This window comes from Drosophila innubila (assembly GCF_004354385.1).
Source record: "Drosophila innubila isolate TH190305 chromosome 2L unlocalized genomic scaffold, UK_Dinn_1.0 4_B_2L, whole genome shotgun sequence".
In the NCBI taxonomy this organism is placed as follows: domain Eukaryota; kingdom Metazoa; phylum Arthropoda; class Insecta; order Diptera; family Drosophilidae; genus Drosophila; species Drosophila innubila.
Genome location: NW_022995372.1, coordinates 20,485,755 through 20,510,527, shown reverse-complemented (window position 1 = coordinate 20,510,527; position 24,773 = coordinate 20,485,755). Strand labels below are relative to the sequence as shown.

Sequence of the window (24,773 nt, the reverse complement as noted above, 5' to 3'; positions counted from 1 at the left end):
TTTATAAATTTAAATATATTTTTATCTTATTATCTTAAGTTCAAGGTTATTTTTCACACCTTATTAATAGGAATTTAATGTGTCTTATGTACTTAAGACTCATTTACAGAGTACATTCTAGTCGAGCATGCCTATCTTAGAAGATGACATGTTGTTATTGTTGTTGATTTTTAAGCTTTGCCGCGTTGTCATGAAATATGCATGCCACACATTTACATGAGAGGCATTAATTTTGCAATTTCATTGGCGCTCGTTATTATTATCATACTCCCAATTGCTCTCCCTCATTTCCTTTTTTTGCTTTTGCTGTCTCTGTCTCTATATTTATCTTGTATTTTTTTTGTGCAATGCTAAACGATGCAAAATTGATATATGACAATCCTCCAACTCGGCCCTATGAATATGCAAGAAATTACATGGAATATTAAGTGTACTGTGTATCAGTTGAGCTGTTACTGAATATGATTCGCATACTTTTATAACTTACTGTGTACATTATCATTAATTAAAAACGAAATACTTCAGAAAGTTAAATACTAACTACACCAAAGAATCTATTACAAAATAATAAAAACTTAAAAGATCTCAAAATCATTCAATAATAAATGAGGTAAATGTCAACATATTTTGTCCAATTAAGAATATCTAATTATATTAATATATTAATATTTATATATATTATTAATTATAGTCTTTCTAAAATCGATTCCATATAATTAAGAGCACCTATAAAATAGTCGCACGTAAATAAATTAAACCTATACATTGTTCAGAGACTAAAACGATTTAAATAAGCACGAAATTAAAAGTAATATATATTACAATAAACATTTCGGATGTACTATGTGAGTAATTAATAAAATGCAGAGCTCAATTGATTTTATTGCATAATTCGTTTTGGGTATTTCTATAAATTAATCAAATATGATTTACGCTGATTTGTAGCCTGGCACAACATTTATTTATACAAAACAACATTTTTTGTTATTGTCGATTTTACTGGGACAAATAAATCAAGCTTTGCAAAGTAGGGAAATTGGAAAAAGGGAAACAATACTTATATTTCGGGGCACAAACATAGTTTATTATCGAATATGCACAATTGCAATAAGTTGAATATTTAAATAATTATTAGTTGACGAGGCCTGGGGCATAGTAATTATTATTAATATTAATATTATTATTTTTTATTTTTTTTTTTAATGCTCTGTAGCTTAAACTGATAGGAGGCATGCAAGAAAACGTTCGATTCTTCTGATAAGCGAAAAAAAAATTAGATATTTAAATTAGTTTTTTTTTTGAACTCCAAAATTGATTACTTATGCTAATTAAATGACTATAAATATATATGTATATGTTATGATATGTCTGATCCGATAGCAGGGTATGCTTCACTTGATACTCACCCTTCACATTTCCAATTATTCTTTTATTGAAATTTTTGCAAATGAAATCAATTAAGCCAACGCACAAAATAAGCTCACCATACTGACGATGATAACGATTATGATGATGATGAATGTGATGGATATTTGATAGATATGCGTATGGCAGTACTGACATTACTGACCAGCTTTATATTGTGGATTATGACCCGAATGCGTGGTCGTTGGAGGGGATTATTGGCAGACATTTTTGATGCTGCTTTGTTTCCGTTTCCGCTATGCACCGCATGACATCTGCGCATTCAATTTTTTCATAGAAAGCAACTGCTTTTGTTCTCGTTTTATAATTTTTGCAATTGAATTGTCGAGAACATTCGTATTTATATAAATGCACAGCACAAAATTGGAATTGGTTGTTAATTTATGATGGCAGTAAACGAGATTCAATGAATAAGTATTTATATATAACATAGTTTTTAATCGCGACTTTAACAACATTTAACTTGAGACTAAATCGAGGTATGGAAATTGTGATAGAGCCCAGCTCATTTCACGGCACAGTTGCGCGGAATAAGACCATTAAAAGGTTCCCCAACTGCCAATTATGCATTTATGACGTCGATTCACTTGAGTAGTTAACCATTGGGCACCTTATAAAGCAGCAGAAAATAAGTTTAAAAAAAAAAAAACGATAGAATAACAGCTTTTATGTTTGCTCTTATCTGGAACATGTGTGTGCGTTCAGGTGGAACCATAGATGACACAATATTCAAACAGATGGTAAAAACGAATCACATTTTCAAATTTCAGCTTGCAAATTTAATTTTTAGCGCCATCTAGAGGCAAGGCTGGCAGCTGGTAAGTAAGAGCGTTAGCTAATTGCTATAAAACACAGCACAAGAACGCCATCTTGGAGACAACTTCTGTACACGCCACCTGTTAAAAAATTCAGTTACTGCTATTTAACAGAAAACTAATTTTTGGGATGTGGCAACATCGCCACAATCAGCTGCTTTTGTTGTTTGCTGTTTTTATCAGATAATAAAAAAGCGACGCAATTTAGGATTGATTAGAAGTTAAACACGAACTAAGCTCAAAATGAGCGGCAATATACACGGCATCAGTTGGTTTCCCAACTTTCCCGACAAGTTCGTCTCATGGGGGCAGGAGATTAATTTATACGAAGTGCGCAGCAACAAAGATGAAGTGCTCCAAAAGAGTCGATTGCCCTATATACCCGTCAACTATCTGTCCAATGAGACGAGGTATCAATATGCCCGCTGTGTGGCCGCCTCCTATCACAGTGATCAGCCGATTATAGCCGTTGGCCTGGCCGATGGCAAAATTGGCATATGCAATTTTCGGGACACCTACGACAGCAGCTGGGAGTACAGTAAGCACCCGCTACAGGCGATCCAGCGATGATTTCTGATTGCTTCTTTTTGTAGCACCGCGACAGCAGCGCATGTGTACGTGTCTGGCCTGGAACGAGTTGGATGCCAACATTTTGGCCATTGGCCATGATAAACATCGCTCGGATTCGTGCATCACCATCTGGGACATTGAACGTGGCGTGCCCAAGGAAACGGCCAATTTCTTTGGCCTCTCGGAATCCTCGAATTCCCTCTGCTGGGATCACAATCATCGCGTCCTCATCGCCGGCATGAGCCAGAAATTGATAAAACTCTTTGATCTGCGACGTAAGTTGAAAGGATTCAAATGTCAATTCAACAATCTAACTGCAATCTTCTGTAATCTTCTAGAGGGCAATGCCACCTGTCAGTCAATACCGACAAAGAATGTCCATGGATTATCGGTGGCTCCCAATGGCAATTATCTGTGCAGCTATGTGGACTCGGTGATAATGCTCTGGGATCTGCGTGCCATTGAGCGCCCATTGAGGCAGATCCAATCCTCAAGGAATCACATGCAGATCGCCTGGTGTCCGACACGCACCTCGTTGTTGTCCTCGCTGCAGAGGGATTCCCCCTACATCACACTCTATGACATACGCAGCGTGGACAACGAGTCCAGTCGAGAGGTTTACCATGTGAAGCGACAGATAAGTCCATTCCCGGCCAAGTATCAGCATAGTGGCAAGTTTGCCGCCGTCAATTGGCTCTCCTGGCATCCGCGGGACTTTGAAAGAATGCTTCTCCTGGCGGATGCACTCAATATACTCGACTTTCGCCTGCCCGCCAGTTTGCACACGGCGTACAGCAATCGGAGCAAGTTGCCACTGTTGATGCAACGTCCTCTATATGCTCCGGCTCCTGCTGCTGCTGCTGTTGCCAATGATGTGACAAGTTCAACTTCTCCAACAACAACAACTCAACCGAGCAGCTGCAGCACACACAGCTCCTTAAGTGACTACAACGTGGGTTCCTCCTTGAGCTTCGACTTCCTGGAGCGGGAACTCTTTGAGGAGGATCTCCTGCAGGAGACACGGCAACGTGCTCTACAAGATTACGGCATGAAGCCGGATAACAAACGATTTGCCGATGTTAATCTAAGTCGCTATCTGCGCAATGTTTGGGCCACATTGAACAATGTGTTCTGTGAGGAACGCTTGACGGGATTAAAGGCCACGTTGGGCATCAATCTGGGGCATACTTCAGAGGCGAGTCCGCGCCTTGAATCACAGGTGCTCCAATGGCCCGATGGCATCAACAACTCCAACAAACTCATCTGCTATCGGTAAGTGGAAATAACGCCAACTGGATGCAGTTGCTCCATTATTATTCCAAAGTATACAGGTATATTGTAGCCGTATGTGAGAAAGGGAGAAGGAGGCATCTCCGACTCATTACTAGTAAAATCCTTGATTCCCATAGAGGAATCCTTAACTTCTAGATTTGAGTGATTGCAATCTTTGGCGGCTCTGCCCACAGTTTCTATGACAGATTGATCTTTCTGATGGCTAACGTTTTCTGTAATTACGACCCATTATATTGCCAAATTCAACCAAGATCGGACAAACATCAAGCTAGTTATGGCTGTTTTAAGTTTAACATTTACTTATAATATTCCTTCGTTCCAGGAGTGAACAGCGGGATCTGGCGCTGCAGCTTTGTGGCTGGTGCTTTGAGCACGAGCTGGACAGATTTATAGATGAGCTCTATGCCAACAAGGAGTTCAGTCGGGCCGCCATGATCTGTGTGTTCCACCTGAAGGTGCTGGCTGCCTGCAATATACTGTCGCAAGCGGCGGATAAGATGCGGGATCCGAGCATGTATCGCATCACGGCCATTGCCCTGTCCAGCTTTAATGCGGATCGTTGCAGCTCCACGTGGAAGAATCAACGTTCCACGGCCAATATGCAGATACAGGATCCGCATTTGCGTGCCATCTTCTCATTCCTCACCATGGAGAAGGATAACTTTGATGCGGTGCTCAAAGAGGAGGGCGTTTCTCTAGCGGATCGTGTGGCCTTTGCCTGTAAATATCTATCGGAGACCAAACTAGCGGATTATATAAAACAGCGCATTCAACGTGCCATCGAAGGCGGAGATCTCAATGGTCTGCTCCTCACAGGGGAATCGTTAGATGGCATCAATATACTACAAGCCTATATGGATGCCAGTTTCGATGTGCAAACTGTGGCCCTGGTGGCCATCAATTACTTCCGCAACGAGCATTTCACCAACAATCGCATACAGTACTGGATTGCCAGCTATCTGGACTATCTCAACAGCTGGGGACTCTGGGAGAAGCGTGCCGAGCTGGACATTAGGATCGAGAATATCCGTCCATCTTCGCGCAGTTCCAGAACCGTTTATTTGTCCTGCAATTTCTGTGGCAAATCCGTAACGAATGCGCTGTTGGATGAACCGCGTCCTCGAAGCACCAGCACGAGCACAAATCGTTTATCCTCGTGTCCCAGCTGCCGAAAGCCCTTGCCCCGCTGCTCTCTCTGCGTGATGCACATGGGCACCATGATGAACACGTGCACGAACGCAGGAGAATCGAATTTAACGGATCTCCAGGTCGGCTGGCAAATGAAACCGTTCTCCAAGTGGTTCTCCTGGTGTCAGACATGTCGTCACGGTGGCCACACCGAGCACATTATGCAATGGTTCAAGTGAGTCCTAAAGCGAATCTTATCCCTTATCAATTCTCTAAACAATCTTTTATTTTCAGGCAAAATTCCGAATGTCCAGTGTCGTCCTGCAACTGTCGCTGCTTCGATATGGACGGCACCAAACTGAACGCTTTGCGTGATATTTCCTAGCTGCTCCGGCATGCCTTCAACCTACAACTACAGACATCCTATATATAGAAACGCCCATGCCATATGGTTCGCCTTAAACTGAAAAGTGTTCATTGTACTTAGACAACGGTTAATGTGCCCATAGCTTTAGTTTATTATGACCTACAGCTCTTAGCTGCTCAACTGCATTTTATACTTACAATAACTAAAAATATAAAAAATACAAAAGACGAAAATATAAAGTTATACAAGCTGCGCGTTATTTTCAAACTTAAATTCAAATAACATTTGCTTAACAGCACGGCTAATAACATTCAATCGAATTATTTAACTAGCCTATCGTCCGACCGCCATAATCTGTCGACTAACCAAGCACTTTGAATTTCTATTAGATTTTTAGCAATAAATTAATTTCATGAAAGTTTTTAATTCGAAATTAGATCAAATAAGGATGATTATTTAAATGAATTAATTTAATGGTCACACTGGAAAACTTAAATTTAGGTGAGTGCAAATTTTAAAATGCAATAACTTTGAAATAAATTAATAATTTGATAAAAATTTAAATTTCGAAATTAGATAAAATTCAGGAAAACATTTTAATGAAGGTTTGAAGTTCGGCACCCCACGGGGAGAAAATTAATTCTAACAAAATGTGAAAAAATCTACAAAATCTATCAATAACTCTGCAAACATTTAAAAATTTCTATGTTCAATACTTAGAAAAATTCCAAAAAAAAATATTAATTTTTTTGGTTGCAACCAAAATTTTAATTTGATTAAAATGGTACATGCTGCGAGATCGGGAAATTTTGCAGTGTGGCAGCCTTTGGACCGTGTGGCAGCCTTCCACACTAGTGCTACCAAATTTAAAGGGAATACTAGCTGTTTTTGTCTAGAAAGCATTTAAATTTGTTTATTGTGCGTAATTTTGCACAGTTTTATCAAAAATATGAATAGCAAACCTTAGGTGAATATATATTTAAAATAGCCAGACCTCCAGCAAATAGCAATTTTGAAATATTTCCAGCAAAAAAACTCTGAAAATAGCCAGATATAGCTATAACATAGCTAAACTGGCAACAGTGCTCATAAGCTCTATTTCACACACGTTGTTCAGAAGAAGAGGAGAGAATTCACAACACACACACATAAACAGAACAGCTGAAATAATTACAATTTTGTTATTTTTTAAACACACCGTGCTCCCATTAAAACACCTATAATGAACATATCTACTTAATAAACATTAAATGCACAAATGCAACAACAGAAAACGTGGGTAAAAGCAAATCAAGTAAGTGTGCGGGTGTGCGAATATTTTTGTGAAATAGACGAACGGATTGAGCATCGACGCTTGCTTTGCATCACTTTTACTATCAGTTCTCGTTTGATTAGACTCGGTGTCTGTGCGGGAATGTGATAATCTGATGTCATCAAATGTAAGCTGAATTTCGATTAAAAACGTGCGTGCAACATGCAAATAACGGTGAATTTCAGTTCATGGTCAGACATTGCCAAAAATACACACGGTTTTAGTTTGTAGGAGAATATATAAATTTTAATAATAGATGCTGTTTGGTGTTCTCCAAATACAAAATACCTTGCTAAATCTATCTGCCTTAAAATGACGTCGATATTTATTTGTTGTTGGCTTAGTTTTATTTTAGCAGCACACAGCCGATAAGCAACAACAATACAAACTGCGAAAATTGAAACATTGCCAACAATTTAAACTCGCTTTCAGGCATTTTCACCGCGTGACCTCTCGAATTGTTGATCGGAAAATGTGAATATGTCGGATTTCTTTTCCTTAACTAAACAACAAGAAAAGTATCTGCTAACGGTCTTTTGCTGACTACAGTTTGAAAAGTAAATAATAAATAGTAAAAAGTCAACGAACGGCTTATTATGTCATTTAACTAAATTTAGCGTTTAGCGCACGAAGCTAAAATGCTATCTATCTCCTCTCTCGCTGTTTGCCTCTCTTGAATCATTGTCTGTCGCATGCTTTTAATTGCTGTTGTCGCTTTTTGCATTGTTATTCTTTATAATCCATTATTTGCGTATGCCAATTCATCCTTATGCTGTCCATTCAAAAGAGCCGGCAAAGTAAACAAAGACAACGAAAAACAACTTGTATGCGCGTGAGAGTACAGAGTACGAGAGAGTGTGGAGCGGAAGAAAGAGCGAGTGCGAGTACGAGCGCAAACAGCTGACGCCATTGAACGAATGCGATGCTCGTTTGGGGGAAAATTCAAATTATTGCAACAGTTATGCATATCGAGCCACGCGGGTCAGACGAGTCGTTAAGCTCTCGGTCGATTTAAATAATTACTTAAGTTAAACAAAACGATTCCGAACGATGCGAATAAGAAACAAATAAAACGCTTGATTGAGTTTAAGCGTTTGTTTATTAAGAAAAGATAAAATTCAAGTGCAAATCGAACATTACAATAATCAAGTTTTAATATCAAGGTCAGCAGCTTGTGAAAGTTTGTTTTTATCTATATATTGTAAATCATATCAGTTATAGATAAAAAATTCTGCAGTTAGCGGAAGAGCATGAATAAAGAATATCAATTTTAAACCGGTAACCATTACAGAGAATAAATACATAAACTTGTTTAACTTGTCGAAGGACAAGAGCAAAAGCTTCAAACGAACTGTGATTTATGAGAAAGAGAGAGCACGAGAGAGAGCGAGAGTGTGATCAAACTTCTGTAAAGTTTCGATATATTTTACTCAAATGCGTCTTACTTTTGACATTACGTGATCCAATAGAAGCTGCAATTGACATTTTACGAGTTTTGTATTCCCCACTGTCACTGTGCTACACAATTCTAAAGCAATTGTTGAAATTACAGTCATAAAAGCCCTGTGTAAAATCTACATATTAAAAGTGTCGAAACACAATAAAAACACAGAATGCAATGTGCATTTGTAGTAAGTATTGAATGTTTGTAGCACAGTGTAGCACAACGTAAGCGTCACAATTCTATTTGTTTTTGCTGTTGTCATCTGTCTGTCTATGTATGTATATATCTGCCTGCCAAAAAAAAAGTACGAGTATATTCAAATTTCATTTGCTGTGCACATTTTCATTAATAATTTTGTCGAATTGTGATTGATAAGAGAATTATATAAGCAGCAAAGACAAGCAGGAAGGTCTAACATGACGCGCTTCACTTAACGAAACGTGCTTTATTAAGGGTAACACGATGGGAGAAAGAGAGAGGGGAAAACCCTCTTTGTCGCGTCTCTTATTGATTCATTAATCGCAAGCAGAACAGCGATAAATCAATCCACAAAACTGCGGCACGCAATAAGCCGTTAACATTTGATAGACATGAGCTTTTGTCTAACTGTGATCTTTCTGTCTGCTTGCAGTTTGACGTAAAACTGCAATCTCCAAAACAAACCAAAGGAACATAAAAGAAGGAAAGACGGTGACGGTCACACACATTCGCACATCAACAAATACAACTAACGATACAAATACAAAATGTTGCGCAATACGCCTTTTGCTGGCACGCCCACATACAAATTGCTGCTGGGCTTTGGTCTCTGCTCATTGGGCAGTGCCATGCTTTATGCCTACTTCAAGACGCGCCACGATGACAAGGAGGAGGAAGAGAACAAGAAGCGTGTAACGAACGAGCAACAGCAGCAGCAACAACAACAGCAGCAGAAACAGCAACAAAAGGAAATCTGTCTCAAAATTGTTGTGGACAATGACCATGTGCCATTGATAATTGGACGCGGCGGGGCCAACATTAAGCTAATTGAGGAGAAAACCGGCGCAAAGATAAGATTACGGTAAGAATTTAAAATACTTGAGGCAATAGAAAGCATAGGTAATTAGGCATCGCAAACAGCAGTCATAAGATTAAAAAAATCAAACCTTAAAAATACTATCTGTACGGATAGTTGAAAGGAATTTTTTGATAGTTAATTTACTTTTAAATTTTTATATATGTAAATATAATAAAGAAAAAAAATTTACATTTAATTATTATTTTATAATTCAGATTTAAAAATAAGAGTTGTATATTTAAATTTTGTGATCCTTATATAATTTTTTTTGTAAAACTAATATTTTAAAAATTATAATCCTTACGGTTCCTGATAGTTAAGAATTGCCTTAATTTAAATTCCCCAACGAAAACCCAACAAGTATTTATGTACGGTTTTTAGGTTGTATTGTATTTTAGGAACACCCCTTATAGAATTGATAAAGTAGGGGTCTGAAACTAAAACTTTAAGTTTTAGTGTATAAATTATAATCATTATTTTTAACTTTTACTGATTTACTCACGAAGTTATGATTAACTCAACCGATAATCATTATTTTTAAGCTTAAAAGTATAAGTTTTTATGTATAAATCAAAATTATTCATTACTTCGTGAGTAAAACAATAAAAAAAATTGTATAAGAAAATGTTTCCAAATAAAAAAAAAACAAAAATAACAATAATAATCACTATTTACTGTCCCTGGATAAAATCATAAATATTTAATTTTTCAGTGATAAGGACACCTCTCAGAAGTTCTGCGACATCAGCGGATTTCCGGATGCAGTGAAGGCGGCACGTGTGATGCTCATCAAGGAGATTGAGCGGGCGCCAATTGTCAAAGTGGAGCTACTGATACCACAGCGACTGGCCAACAAGATCAATGGACGCGGTGGTGAGATAATCCAAGACATTAGTCGCAGCTCGCTGGCAAAGATCAGCATCGATCCGAATGGACGCAATGGCAAAGCGAAGATCACCATCGTGGGCAACCAAAAGCAGGTGAACATTGCCCGCAAGCTGCTCGACGACCAGATCGAGGAGGATGAGCAACTGCGTCTCGATGTCGACGAGGTGGAACAGCGCCGGGAGCCACGTCGCTCACCCACCAACATGAGCATGACCTCCAGCATGTACTCATCGCAGACATCGCTCAGCTCTCAGCCACCTCGGGATAAACTGATGGCCGCCCGTGGCGACGAGAAGCCCATGGAGGTGTATGTCTCTGCGGTGGCATCGCCCACAAAGTTCTGGGTTCAATTGGTGGGGCCACAGTCGAAGAAACTGGATGACATGGTCAAGGAGATGACCAGCTACTACAGCAGCGCCGATAATCGCGCCAAGCATCAGCTGACAGCTCCCTATGTGGGTCAAATTGTGGCCGCTGTCTTCAAGTTCGATGAGAAATGGTATCGTGCCGAGATTGTCGATATCATGCCCAATCAGTACAATCCAAAGGAGCAGGTCATTGACCTATACTTTGTGGACTACGGAGATAGCGAGTATATATCGCCAGCTGATATTTGCGAACTGCGCACCGACTTCCTTACCCTCAGGTGAGTACTTGGGAAAAAAGCTGGAAATTGTGATTAACGTTAGTAATAAATTATTTGACACATTATTAATCAACTATTTTTAATATCAGTTGAAATTTAAGTTGATTACACTAATGTTTCGAAATAGTTGAATTGAATTGTTAATCCTTTTAATAGAAAGGATGTATCTCAACTAAATAGTTGAAATTTATATCTTTAAAAACTCCAGTTCTTCTAGGAATCTCTTTACTGTACGCCGTATTAATTCAGTTTAATATTCTAGATTCCAAGCGGTTGAATGCTTCTTGGCTAATGTCAAGTCAACCATAACTGATGAGCCCAATACCTGGCAAAAGTCATCCATATCCAAATTCGAGGAACTCACAGAGGGTAACTTTGATTTCCCTTACTTTTCTGTAAAAGTATATTATTTTCAAAATGTTCCACAGTTGCCCATTGGCGTAAATTGATCGCGCGCGTTGTTACCTACAAGGAGCGCCCAAAGATCACCAGCAAAGCTGTCAATGCCGCACAACGAGAGGGAACACCTTTACCCGGCGTCGAGCTATTCGATCCCACAGAGGGAGCCGAGCTGAACATTGGGGATCTAATGATAACGCAGGGATTCGCCCTGCCACTAGATGATACGTATCCAGTGCGATCACGTTCCAGCACGCCATCGAATCACAGCGATTCAACCATTGAGGAGTTGTGTGCCACAAATACGCCGCTGACGCCCCTCACACCACACTCCCCGATGTCGCTATCAATCACAAATGATGTGGAAAGCGTGGAAGATGCACACTTTGCATCTCAGTTGCAACACTTGCAGCACAAACTCAATGGCAATGGCAATGGCAATGACTTGACTAGTATCAATCCGGTCAAACTGACCCATGACGACTTGCAGAATAGTAATGTCCAGTCCAATAACTCACAAGGAAATGTGGCTTGTTAAAGGGGGACTCATCCCCATCCTTCGTGTACCACACTCATTGTTAATCTTAGTTATGCTCTCGCCTTATCTACTATTATTGTATGTAGTTTTGTTTCATCCGACAAAAAGGCAGCTCACCACTTGACGTACATACATATCTACATGTATATAGAAGCGTAGTCTGTAAGCGATTTAATTTTTACGTTTAGGTATTTTTGAAAAAACTTTGTTTAATTTATCTACTTAAAATTGGCTGTTTACTTGTGGGACATATCATGCCCTTAAACTTAAACTGATGAACAAAGCACACAAATTTGCATATAACTTTATTGATTCAACATGTTTCTTTATTTTTCTTTTTTACTTAAGAGATATGCCATTGTTACTTAAGCAATTAATACCCCCGGTTTGGGTATAAACTTGGCTTTATTGTTAATTGTGCATCAAGCCCAGAAAATACAGAAAAAACACATACACATTTATAAAATACTGAGTTCTTAATTCTATTGCAGTCTCATATTGCCTAGCAAACTGATAACTCGAGAGTTAGATGAGTATATCGTTGGTAGTGTTTATAGCTATGGGAGGTAAGTAGATGGCACGGATTTGGCTGCGCAGGCGTGCGATTTCCATATCATCGCGTTCCATTTCACGTATTAGCTGGGAGAACTGAACGAGTCCCTCGCGATTTCCCGGGAATCCGTGCAGTTTGATTACCTCCAGCTGCAGTTGCATTACAAGTGGAAAGACGTGCTGCATCATTAGAATCATTTCCTTTCCCGCAGACGCTTTTGCCTCCGACAGTTTCTTGGAGTTCTCGGGCTGATTCACAGTGCGTATTATGTCCATGAGTATTTGCTTGGCGCTCTCATTATTAAAACTGGCCAAATAGGACATGTCCAACAATTTAATTTGTATTTTCTTTTTATTCAAACAAATGACACAAACAAAATGTTTCTATCTACCACACGCACACACATTCCCACATTAACTTGCTCTTTTGACATTCGCATGAAAATAGACATTCACAGTGTAAGCTCCAAAGTGCTGCATAACGTCTGTTGCCAGTTAACAGCTGTTCTTCTTTACATATGCAGAAACTGTTAGATGCAGTTTGTGCAGCACAAGTGCACACTTTGACCTAAAAAAACCTGTCTTGTAATTAACATAATTATTTCTCAGTCATAAAGGTAGCTTCAACTGTATTGTACTAAATATTTCAACCGTGGCTTATGATTCAGTGCAGAATACGCGACGTTGCTCAACACTAGACGGAAAATGTCACGTCGGAGAAACAGAAAAGACAAAAAATAAATTATAAAGCTCATTATGCGCAAGTATTTAAAAAGAAACAAAATATAATAGAAAAATATGCAATTGTTTATTTAGTATGTGCATCTAATTAATTCGAAAATATTGTCAACGTAAATTGTAGAGTTTTAACGAAATAGATAAACAACAACGAAGACGACGCAGTTTTTAGTGCATCGCCAGTGCAGAAAACAGAGAAAGAAAACACGAAGTAGGAAAAGTGCGAGAAAAGCGACCAACACATAAGAAATAAGAAGCAGCACCAGTGTAGACAGTGTAATAATAAAACACAAAGTAACAACACAGCAGCACATACAGGCACGCACACACACACACACATACGTAAACGCAGTGTCACAACGGGCAACAGAGAGGAGGCAGGTGGCAGCTCAGTCAGCAATTGTGCCACACATACAAAATTCTAAAACTAAAAAAAAACAACTAATAATAATCATATAAACATAATGAATCGCACCGACGGCTTGGTTAGGCGCGCTGTCAAGTTTCGGGAGAATGGTGCCGAGGGCGGTGGTGCTGGTGGGTTAAATGCTAATACGCCGGATGACAATCAGGACACGCACGACAACAACAAGGATCACGAGGATAACATCGATGATGGCGACTCAAAGGAGACACGACTCACGCTCATGGAGGAAGTGCTGCTGTTGGGCCTCAAGGATAAAGAGGTGCGTGCCAATTAAGAGTGGGCAACTGATAACGACACTTTTATCAGCAGCAAGTTTGGCAACTTGCCAGTTGCCAGTTAACTATTATCGTTTATCTTTCATTATTATTATACATATGTATGCTCTTGCTTTATTGCCTCTCTTCGCACTTCAATGACAACAGCAACTGTTAAATACAAGCAGAACTTAAACATTTAATAAGGAGCTTCCGTTATTGCTTTCCGTTTTTCCCTTCGCTCGCTCTCACTCACTCTCATCTTTGCTCTCATTGACAAGCTCAACAGAGCTGAACACTTGCCTTCTATGAATGTTGTTGGTGTGTTACTTTAAAGTGCATCGACGTTGCGACGCCAACACCAACACCAATTTCAACGTCAGCTTCACCTTTTGCTGCTGTTAATTATGCTTGTGCAATAAACTTTAAACTCATCAGCCCAGCCAATGGGAAACGAGTTTATCATTGTTGCTGTCAAAAATACATGCTTTGGTCTTCTTCGTTTTCTGAGCTTATCGCTTTTTAGTGTCACAACATGGCACACAACACATTCGTTGTTATGTCAAGTACAAAATTGGTGATTTCAAGTAGCGATACTCAAAAAAAAAATAAAATATACTCAAAAATGCCACTCAAGTAGTGATGATTAACCAAGCTTTTAAATTGCAAGATCATCAGAGCTTTATGCTCATCAATTGAAGCTGCGTGTGTGAGTTACTCCTGCTTCAAGGCAAAAGCTCTGCTTACATGGAAAGAAGTTTTGGCAGCTTTTTTGTTCTCTTAACGCTTTTCGCTTGCCAAGTGGCTGCTTAATTTACATAATATTGAAATGCTTATAAATCTCTCGCACATGTTCGGAACAACTTGTGATTGCTATGGCTCCATAAGCTATATACGTGCCCGTATAGGGATTGCAAATACAATATAATTCTTTTTGGTTTCTTCTCTTCTTCATCTTTGCACATGAAAAACGATTGTATTTTATTTGCCTTTCTGCTTTATCTGCTCTTACGCTTATGGCATGCGTGTGTGTGTGTACATATTTGTTTTTATTTTTGCCCGCAGTCTCGCGACTGCCCCAACACACCGCACCCCACCCCCAATCCATGCGAAGCGCCCTCTACAGTCGCCGCTTTGCAACTTAAACGTGTCGTTTTTCATTTCTTGCTACGATCATTCTTCTGTAGGTTTCTTCATTCTACTGCTCTAAAGAACAGTCTTCGTTCTTATCAACAACATTTTCTCATTTAGCTAATTATTTGAGGAAGTTGTTCCGTTCATTCCCTCCTACTCACTTATCGCACATAACGTCATTAAATATATTGTTTCGCATGCTACGAAAAAAGAAAGAGACCAAGAGAATTGAATGATAAGAGACAAGTAGTTGCCTGCTACCTAAAGTGATTCATTTATATGTATTATTTCCAATAGGATTATCAATGGTGTTGCTTTATTTAATCATCTTTATATATAGTCATCTATCGAATGGTTATCATTCAGTTACAATTACTATAAATAAATTGGGCTTGTTAAACTCCATCTTAGAGTCACGTAACAAATTCTTTTTAGCTTAAACAAATGCATCTGTTCAAACTTTGAACAGTTGTCAACGTCAGCTGTAATGAGTCGAGTGTTCTTTTTCGTATATAGACTACATTTTATTCCTATATCAGTTGAACAAAATAAAAGACTACTATACAACTTTGACATTGTTAAAACAATTGGATGATGTTATTATGTCAATATAATGTAGGTAAACTAAAAATAATAGAACCAATTAATCGATCTAAAAGTTCTGTTTAAACCAACATGTGTTGGGTTTTTCAATTTATAACATCAGTAAAAGTTTATCAGCAATTCAATTTATGATTCACAAGCGATTTTTGGAAATAACAAAATGAAGAAAAGTTTTGTTAAACGTAAAATTATTTGATTCAGGCTTAGGAATTTTTGGTGTAATTATCAAAACTAGTTTTTAAACATTTCCAATACCATTTTCTAGTTTAATAAATAGTTATTAACGTCAACTACGAGCAGTTGACTTATAAATTTAAAAAAAATTAAATAAAATTGAGAAATTCGATTTTATATGAAAATTATATAAATTATACATAAATTTAAATTAAAAACTGAAAGTATAAAATAAAAATAATACTAATAATGCAAAGGCGAGGGGTGTTCAAAATAATTAATAAATGATCCAAATTTTGTTACAAGGATTTATAACTACTTTATCCTGGTTCGAAATGGATTTTTTTCTTTGCAATTTTTCTTTGGTAAAACATTTAAATAACTGTGATAAACGATTACATTAGAATTTAATCCCTTTCCTACATTGTTTAAAATAAAACCCATCATTTTATTTGACGTAAAATTATTCGATTATTCGACTTGCCTATTTATCTCATTATTTTATTTTATAATTATCAAAATTAGTTTTAAAGTTAATTTTAATTTCAAAATATAACTAGTTTATTGTTCATTCTTGCCAGGGTTACACATCGTTCTGGAATGACTGCATATCAAGCGGCTTGCGTGGTTGCATCCTCATTGAACTCGGCCTGCGTGGACGTGTGATGATCGAGAAGTCGGGCATGCGACGACGTGGCCTATGTACAAGGTATGTTCACATAAAGTGAGTAAGTGCCAAAATCCTAATCTATTATAATGTTGTTATAGAAAACTGATATTGAAATCGGATCAGCAAACTGGAGATGTTCTGTTGGATGAGGCGCTGAAACACATCAAGGAAACAGATCCCCCAGAAACGGTGCAAAGTTGGATCGAATATCTGAGCGGTGCGATTGGTTTACTTTTAGCACCAAATATAAATATATTTTTAATATAATTGTTCTTATTGTAGGCGAGACTTGGAATCCATTGAAATTGCGCTACCAGCTGAAAAATGTGCGCGAGCGTCTGGCCAAGAACCTTGTGGAGAAAGGTGTGCTCACAACGGAAAAGCAAAATTTTCTGCTCTTTGATATGACGACACATCCGCTCAGCGATAATGTGGTCAAGTGCCGTCTGGTCAAGAAGGTGAGCATGAAGCTTGTGCCTTTAGTATGATTCTGGGACTAAAAAAACAACCAGTTAGGAATCAAAAATTTAACCAAAAAATATCCATATAATGGAAGTATGCATTAGTAACATAAACTATATCAAAGCTTATGTTTTGCTATCATCAAAAACCGAAAAAGCTTCATTGTAAGTACGAAATTAGAGTTATTTCGTAATTTCACACTCAAAATTGAAAAATAATTGCTGTCGTAACTTGTTTTTTTTTAAACTTATAACAGGTTCGATCTCTGGTTTGATTTAGACAAAATTTGTTTACTAATTTTTAATTTTTCAATTTACAGATTCAGGATTCAGTGCTTTCCAAGTGGGTCAACGATCCCCAGCGCATGGATAAGCGTATGTTGGCGCTTATATTTTTGGCGCATGCCAGTGATGTCATCGAGAATGCATTTGCACCGCTCAACGATGATGATTATGAGGTGGCCATGAAGCGAGTGCGCGAACTGCTCGATCTCGACTTTGAAACGGAGGCGGCCAAGCCGAATGCGAATGAGATACTTTGGGCTGTGTTTATGGCGTTTACGAAATAGGGCAATTGCCCAGCATCATACCCTTCAAAATTCCCCTTAAAGCCGGCTAGCAGCATACACACCACACACATATGAGCACACACTCGCACATCCACACCACAGGAAAACTTTTGCTGCTTGTTTTGAAAACAGAAGCGGGCAGTTTTAAAACTACCACAATATTCTGATATTCTTCAGTTCAACTTTTAAAATGACAGTGTGAATAGAGGCGCAGGTCATAGAGATAGATAGATATATGCTATATATTTCTATATACTATTATTAAAGGCCATGCCTAACGTCAAAAAAAAAAAATAAATAAATCATTCGTTCGATTTCGTTTTATATTTCAATTCGTAATTTATAATTAATAAACGAAATGTTAGCAAATAGTTAAATTTTACCAATAACCAATAATTGCCGTATTATTCCATTGTGTTCTGCGTAATTTACAGCAATTTCGGCATGAGAATAAAACAGTAAATCAAAATTTAAGCCCGAATCGTTGATGTCTTAACAACAAAATGAATGCTAAAATAAGTTAAGCCCACATAAAATGAGATAAAAACGAAAGACGGAAACCATATTAAATGTTTTGAGCTGCGACAGAATTTTTTTGTAATTATATAAACCTAACATTAATTATAAGAGCCAAACAGCAGAACTCTAATGCATCCACAAATGTTTGTAAATCTGTTAATCTGATAAACTGTTGATTTGAAATCTGTGTGCAGTGCCGTCTGCTTAATCATGTTCCCATTTCCTTTTTCGATTCAAAATTATGAGTCTGATGTCTATTTCAATTGTTAATTTGTAACTTGAATAATTAACAATAACAACAGATATACACACAATATTCACACAGTTACAAATAGATAGACAAACAATGAGAGAGAGAGAGAAAAAGGGGGCATCTTAAACAGTGTTTATTTTATTGTTAGAGAATTTCGGGAACATTGAAATTGAAAACTTTTCTAAACATACAAGATAAAGTAAAACAAAAATCGAAAATAAAACAATCTACAAATTTATGTAAATGTAAAATGTGCACGTCAAATAATAATAATTCTAGATATTTAAAGGACTAATAAATACATTACAATATATATATACAAATACCTTATACCCAACTGTGTTCAAAGTGTTCATTTACAATTTTCTTACTAAAGTCATGGGACATTTTTAACTTTTCCACAGCAACACCTGAATCGGATTTCTTAAGTTAGATAAAAAGTTTTATGACTTGAGATATTGAACTGTTTTTATAAAGTTGAAAAACTGAAGATTATAAATGAAAATTAAAATCTTTTCAGAAGGATCTGACACACGGAACAATCATGCTAAATTAAGCGAAAATCTGGAAAACAGTTTTTATCTTTTTTTCTTAACTAACTAATTTATCTTTCATTAAATTATTTAATTTCAAAGTCTCAAAACTGAAAAAATATACAGTTTTCGATTGAATTAAACATTCCCATTTTAAATTGTATTTTAACTTTCAAAAACATCTACTCTAACCTTGTTTCGGTATAAAATTTACAGAAATCCACAGTTACTTCCAAAAATCATATGTAAATAACATATAGTTATTCATCACTCAAAAAAGTTGTGGTTTTTATAATAAAAATTTTTATTTAATATATTTCAGTGATTTTGCACATACGTTTTTTTTTTTGGGAAAATGGGAGTGGGGCTACAAATACCAAGTACAGTAAAAATAACTTTCTTAGAAAACATTTAAGTTAGTTTACATAAATGTACAGTAAAAGCGAAAAAGTCAACTAAAAGTCGCAGCAAATATTTTGTTTATTTTTTCTCATTTATTATAGTGTTGATTAGTATTTAGAAAACTTTGCTACATATCGTAAATTGGGTTGATACAGATAAATATATTTGACACCTTTTCAGGTTTTACATTCTTCATCGCCTCAGGCTTAATTCACGATGTTTTTTTAACTAGGGAAATTTTCGAAATATTATTTAATTTCATTAAAATTATGTATATACGGAATTTAAAGAAAAAAAATGGAAACAGAAAATATATTGCCGTAATTGCGGGTTGCTCGTTTAACAAATGTTCATAGCGCAGGAATACACACAGCACACACACACATAGATGATGATATCATATCGAAATACTTAAGATTGACAGATAAAAGAAAACATGCAAAATATGAAAACTTTAATAAAAATAATGGAAGATTTTTAAAGCTCGAAATGAAGTCGCAGCTATGTATATGATTTATATATGTATATATATACTATATATGTGTATATGTATAATTGAAGTGCTTCTGCTCCTTTCATTCTCTTTCTCCTTGTTCTGCTCTTTATGCTAATAATTATGATCATTTGAACCGACGACTGCTCAGTGAAAGGCGACGCATGCGCGCCCGATTCTGTGAGTAGCTTCTGGACCAGCGCTCCTCGGTTGCAATGCTGCTGGCAGCCGGCAGTTTGTACCTGTAGCATACGTGCTAACTTAACAGATCCTTGATCTCCTTGTGCATGTGGCATAGGAAATCCACATAGCTAGCCGAACCATCTGTGCCGCGATCCTCGATGAGAAAATGTCGGAATACGCTCTCCAGCTTATCGTTCTGCCGCACACAGGTAATCTATAAATGAATGTGAAAGTTAGTCCGGATATTCAAGGATCTTTTAGTCTTTTAGTTTAAACATACCCTCATATAGCGCGTACGCTCCTCCATTATCTGATCGAGTATGTCAGTGATGCGACGGGCTAGAGGAGTATCCGCTGTAATTGCGAATCGCTCAGCGTTCACCTGTTGCGTGCATTGGACACCGAAGAGAGCCTGGACAACGTTAGGAGCCAACGATTGTCCCAGCCAGATGAAGAGGTGAACACCATTCTCCAATATGTAGGCACCATCCTCTGTGATTTTCTCATGGGTGCAACGCACTGGAGACGGCAGAGTCGTCTCATCGGGCTCCACATTGTGTATGGGAATGAAGCGTGGATACAGATAGTTCACGGACATATTCAGATCCATGGCCAGCACGAATTGTATGACATAGGAGCGATCGTCTAGCGTCATATCGGAACCACCGGAAACGGCATCATTTTTCAACAAACAGGACGAGTACAGTGGCAACAACTTAAGACACTCGGGAAGGATTAGCTGACCAGCTGATGTGGGCGATGTACAATGTTTGCGATAGCAGGCCAAGATCTGAGCCGAACGCTGGATTAAATTATCCTTGACCTGTTTCGGGGAATGCTCCATTAGCTTAAAGCATGCCTGCTTGGCAAAGAACAACATCATGGCGTCCAGATCACAGCTCTTGAACACATCGGCAATGGTGACAGTCACACGCAAGGCCAGATTCAATATGCGCAATCTTCGCTGGCCACTGCATGAGGTGTACAGCAAAGCCACCTGGATATAGACATTCTCCTCTGGCGGCAGCTTGTCGTCATGCTTAATCTCAATGCTCACCGATTTGGTGGCATCTGTGGAAGATAAATAAACGTGATTAGTTATCAATTTCTGCCTGCAAGGTAATCCAAAAACCTACCAATGCTGGCTAGTTCCACATCCGTGGTGTTGGTCATGTAGAAGTGACCAAAGAACTCGGTGGGACGCACGCCTGCCGAGGTACGTACTCGCATCACCGCATCAAAGCCAATTGGACGCGACACGTTCTTAATAATGTCCTCAATCAGACGCTTGCCATCGAGTTCGGCTTGGAAATATGTATACTTAAAGACCTCTCCTCCGGTTAGACGCGACACTTGACCAATTGTGGCAATGTCAATGTATGCATTGTTGAACAGAAACAGATCAACGGAGCATCCTTGTTGCACACACTCCTGTCCCAGCTGATTGTAGGCAGTTGTTTGTGGCGTCAGCACCGTCTTCTCCTTATCCGTGCCCAACAATTTGCGATCATCGCGATTCTTTAGCTTTCCAGGCGCCTCAGCAATGGGCAGCGTTGAATTGAAGACCAACAGCTTGCCCGAGGCATTGGACGCCTTGAGAGCCTCGAGACCAGCCTGTATGGCCGGATAGAGTATAGTTTCTGTTTCCTTTGTATCCACAAACATGCGCGGAATTTCCTCCATGAGAGCATCAATTACTGCTGCCGATTCCTCTGGATGACAGAGAAAACCATCGAGCAGCGGCATAAACATCTCCTGGACATCTCCCACAACCATCATCTGCGGCTGTGCCAAGCTGCTCTTAATATTATAGAAGTGCACGGTGCTGTTGTATGTGATGAAACCGACGCGCACCTTCGACTTGTCCTGTCCCTGATCCACCGGCAAGTGCTTGAGTATATCCTTGATCTGTGAACAGAGCAAATGCACCAATCCCGACTTGATCGTGTTGTACGAGACGTCTATGATGAAGATAAACGCTGGCACCTCAGGCGCCACATTGTTCTGTAATGTAAATAGATTGATTAATAGAGAGTTTAAGCATTAGATACAATTGCTAAAACATACGCGACAGTAATCCTTGGTGGCCAGAAACTCGTATGTTCCCAACAAGAGCTCAGGACGCTCATGTTTATCCACACGTTGTCCTGTGTGATCCAGATGCTGATAATAATCGGGATGCACTGCAAAAATGTAATTTAATAAAGTTGTGAGGCTTCTTCCATAATTTCTTTAGCACTCACCCTCCGTTGTCACCTTGCACATAAGGCACTGGAACCGTCGTCCCGCATCTACAAACTGCATATTGGGCGACATGTAAGCCTTGCAGCGATTACAGCGAATTGGACCCATGTCCCCAAAATTGACAATCGGCGGTTCCATTTCGCCGTGAGCAACGCGGGCCAGCGGGGAAATGTTGAGGGTCAAGGGTAGAGCCGTTGTCTTAAGTAGGTCGCCAGTGTTGGGGATGCAGTAGAGCGAGGATCGCATAAAGCGTGGCGAGGAGTTGCCCTGATCGTGCACCACAAACTTGGTGGTAACCAGAGGTGGCAATAAACCCGGCTGATTTGTAATGAAAGTACCGCCGGCTGTTTGCTGATTCTCGATCATCACTTGTATGGGATTGGGCATCTGATCGGGATCGAGGCGACGCTGCGCCGGCGCCTGTTGATACATGTTGCCAGCGCCAGGCATGGGCGGTTGCTACAAGAGATCGACGAAATGTTAATGCAAGCCTTATAGATTGTAAGGATTACTTACATTGTAGCCAGGACGACCTGGACCTGGTTGTCCTGGATAGCTGCCAGGTTGTGGCGGATAGCCGGGCATGGGTTGCTGCTGTCCAGGTTGAGGTGGATATCCGGGCATTGGCTGGGCAGGCGGATAGCCAGGCATAGGTTGAGCCGGATAGCCAGGCATGGGAGGCTGCTGCAAAGGCTGCTGCCCCGGCTGTGGTGGAAAGCCGTGAGCTGGCGGTGGTGCAGCACCAAACTGCGGTGCTGGTTGCTGACCTGGCAGCGGTGGTGCACCTGGGAATGCAACTGGAGCCGGAGCAGCCGCTGGCGGAGCGCCATAGGCACCAGAAAAGCCGCCTGGAGGAGCGCCATATGGAGCTGGCTGAGCTGGCATGGCGGGTTGTGGTGGCATGCCGTGTTGAGCTCCCATTCCGGATTGTGGTGCCATGCCGGGTTGAGCTCCCATGCCGGGTTGTGGTGGCATGCCGGGTTGAGCTCCCATGCCAGCGCTAACTGGCGGCTGACCAGGTCTGCCAAATGCCGCTGGAGCTGGCTGTCCTGGTGCTGCTGCCGCTGTGGATATGGGTGGCAACTGTTGTCCAGTCGTTGATGCTTTAGGTGGCGGCATATGTGGCAAGCCTGCCAAGTTGGCGCTGTTCAGTGTCATCTGATTAATGCCACTGGGCACGCTCTGAGCACCTTGTGCTCCAGGTGCTGCTGATGTGGGCATCGCTGACGTGGGCGGATACAGCGAGGGTGGCGGCACTGCAGCTCCCGGCACAGGCGGAGCTTGAGTCGACGCCGGAGACGGAGCTGCTGTTGAGCCATTTGCATAGGCTGCCGCGTAGGCATTGTTGTTGTTAAAGTTTGGCTGCGACGTTGGCGGAGCGTTCGAGTTGAATTGATTGTATGCTGCCCGCGGAGGAGCAGCAGCAGAAGCAGGAGCTCCAATTGCAGCTGTCGGCATTGGAGGTTGTGCGGGTTTTAATGGATTGCCACTCACACTCAAGCCGCTCATCGACGTGGCCAACTAAACATATACACCAGGAAAGAGAGAGAGCGAGAGAGTGAGAATTACTCATAAGTACATGTTAAATCAATTCAATTATGTATGAGTTCTTATCACTCAGTTGTTGGTAGTTGACCTCTTTAAAAAAAACAAGACTCAAAATAATAAAAGAAAAACTACGCGTGTTATCACTGCTTCGAAATTATAAATACTCTACATAAAAACAGCTGATAACCCTTTAAAGTTTAAGCTATTAAAGAAAAGTTCGATCTCCATAAGGACGCTCTCTGAGCAGCAGCCGTTGTTGTTGCTGCCCAAAAGCTTTGCAGTCACTCAGGCTCAAAAGCTCATGCTCTCACCTGCTGATAGTTGCCATTCACATACGGCTGTTGAGCGGACGTCACTGGAGCGCCATATTGTTGTTGTTGCTGTTGAAGCTGCTGCTGTGGTGGCGCTGCTGGCTGCTGTTGTTGTTGTTGCCCTGGCTGCGGCTGCTGTTGCTGTTGTGGTGGCCAACCCGTTGCTCCCCGAGCCCCGCTAACGGGCGGTGGTGCTGCATATTGTGGTTGTTGCTGCTGCTGCTGCTGGAATTGCGTAGGCGGTGGGCCATACATGTTCGGATTCATTGCTTTGTATATAATAACGTCTCAAATTGAGCACATAAAAACGTAGCAACAACTTTCACACAACACACACTCAAATAATCGGCTCAAAGTTCGCCTTTCCTTTCCCGATCCCGTTCCAACGAATTCAAATGATGCAAGACGTTGTGTTGGGTAGATGCTTTTGTGCAATTAATTGCAGCTTAAGCTCGGCTGGACGCACAGGTAACTCAGTTTTTAACACAAATTCCAAGCAAAAGCAAACTTCCACGTCAGTTCGCTAATTCGATTTTTTTCTGCTGCTTATTGGTTGCATTTGACAGTTTGCCACGTAAAGTTGTCGCCTGTGCGACATATATCGATAACTTTAAAATGATTAACAATTCTGTTGATTTCGATAAGTTTGGCGATATTTTTGAAATTTACCTGCAAGACATGTAAACAATTTGGAAAATGGTTTGATAAGTATGTTTATTACTCTAATTGCGATTGAATGCAGATTATCTATGAAAATGTATATGGCTTAGACTAAAGTAGGAACCATACAATAATTATTTTATAAGACTAACATTGACTTCGA

The 24,773-nt window shown here is 39.6% G+C and overlaps 5 protein-coding genes across 9 annotated transcripts; 3 read left to right on the top strand and 2 right to left on the bottom strand.

Moving 5' to 3' along the window:
• Positions 1-2,409: 2,409 nt before the first annotated feature.
• LOC117781886 (GATOR complex protein MIOS) lies at positions 2,410-5,841 on the top strand. Its single transcript, XM_034618768.1, has 5 exons — positions 2,410-2,778; positions 2,834-3,085; positions 3,149-4,082; positions 4,426-5,466; positions 5,526-5,841. The coding sequence occupies exons 1-5, from the start codon at positions 2,484-2,486 to the stop codon at positions 5,614-5,616; spliced, it is 2,613 nt and encodes an 870-aa protein (XP_034474659.1). The 5' UTR covers positions 2,410-2,483; the 3' UTR covers positions 5,617-5,841.
• Positions 5,842-6,706: 865 nt separating this feature from the next.
• On the top strand, positions 6,707-12,188 carry LOC117782179 (tudor and KH domain-containing protein homolog). Of its 5 annotated transcripts, XM_034619176.1 has the most exons (6): positions 7,019-7,037; positions 8,463-8,541; positions 8,986-9,414; positions 10,124-10,945; positions 11,208-11,314; positions 11,374-12,188. In XM_034619176.1, the coding sequence occupies exons 3-6, from the start codon at positions 9,101-9,103 to the stop codon at positions 11,880-11,882; spliced, it is 1,752 nt and encodes a 583-aa protein (XP_034475067.1). In that variant the 5' UTR covers positions 7,019-7,037; positions 8,463-8,541; positions 8,986-9,100; the 3' UTR covers positions 11,883-12,188. The 5 variants fall into 5 exon arrangements, with proteins under 5 accessions (XP_034475070.1, XP_034475069.1, XP_034475071.1 ...); XM_034619179.1 differs by lacking the exons at positions 7,019-7,037; positions 8,463-8,541 and adding an exon at positions 6,707-6,892; XM_034619178.1 differs by lacking the exon at positions 8,463-8,541 and having other exon boundaries at positions 6,899-7,037.
• LOC117782181 (protein C10) lies at positions 12,187-12,862 on the bottom strand. Its single transcript, XM_034619182.1, has one exon. It carries the CDS (start codon positions 12,756-12,758, stop codon positions 12,408-12,410), a length of 351 nt encoding a protein of 116 aa, XP_034475073.1. The 5' UTR covers positions 12,759-12,862; the 3' UTR covers positions 12,187-12,407.
• Positions 12,863-13,066: 204 nt separating this feature from the next.
• Positions 13,067-18,054, top strand: LOC117782180 (Golgi phosphoprotein 3 homolog sauron). The gene is made up of 6 exons (XM_034619181.1): positions 13,067-13,198; positions 13,297-13,858; positions 16,346-16,473; positions 16,533-16,651; positions 16,717-16,892; positions 17,216-18,054. Exons 2-6 carry the CDS (start codon positions 13,637-13,639, stop codon positions 17,462-17,464), a joined length of 894 nt encoding a protein of 297 aa, XP_034475072.1. The 5' UTR covers positions 13,067-13,198; positions 13,297-13,636; the 3' UTR covers positions 17,465-18,054.
• Positions 18,055-19,252: 1,198 nt separating this feature from the next.
• Positions 19,253-24,533, bottom strand: LOC117780046 (protein transport protein Sec24C). Its single transcript, XM_034616424.1, has 7 exons — positions 23,951-24,533; positions 22,608-23,612; positions 22,091-22,550; positions 21,915-22,030; positions 20,984-21,851; positions 20,128-20,918; positions 19,253-20,061 (listed from the first exon to the last, which is right to left on the bottom strand). Exons 1-7 carry the CDS (start codon positions 24,215-24,217, stop codon positions 19,921-19,923), a joined length of 3,648 nt encoding a protein of 1,215 aa, XP_034472315.1. The 5' UTR covers positions 24,218-24,533; the 3' UTR covers positions 19,253-19,920.
• Between the last annotated feature and the right edge of the window lie 240 nt (positions 24,534-24,773).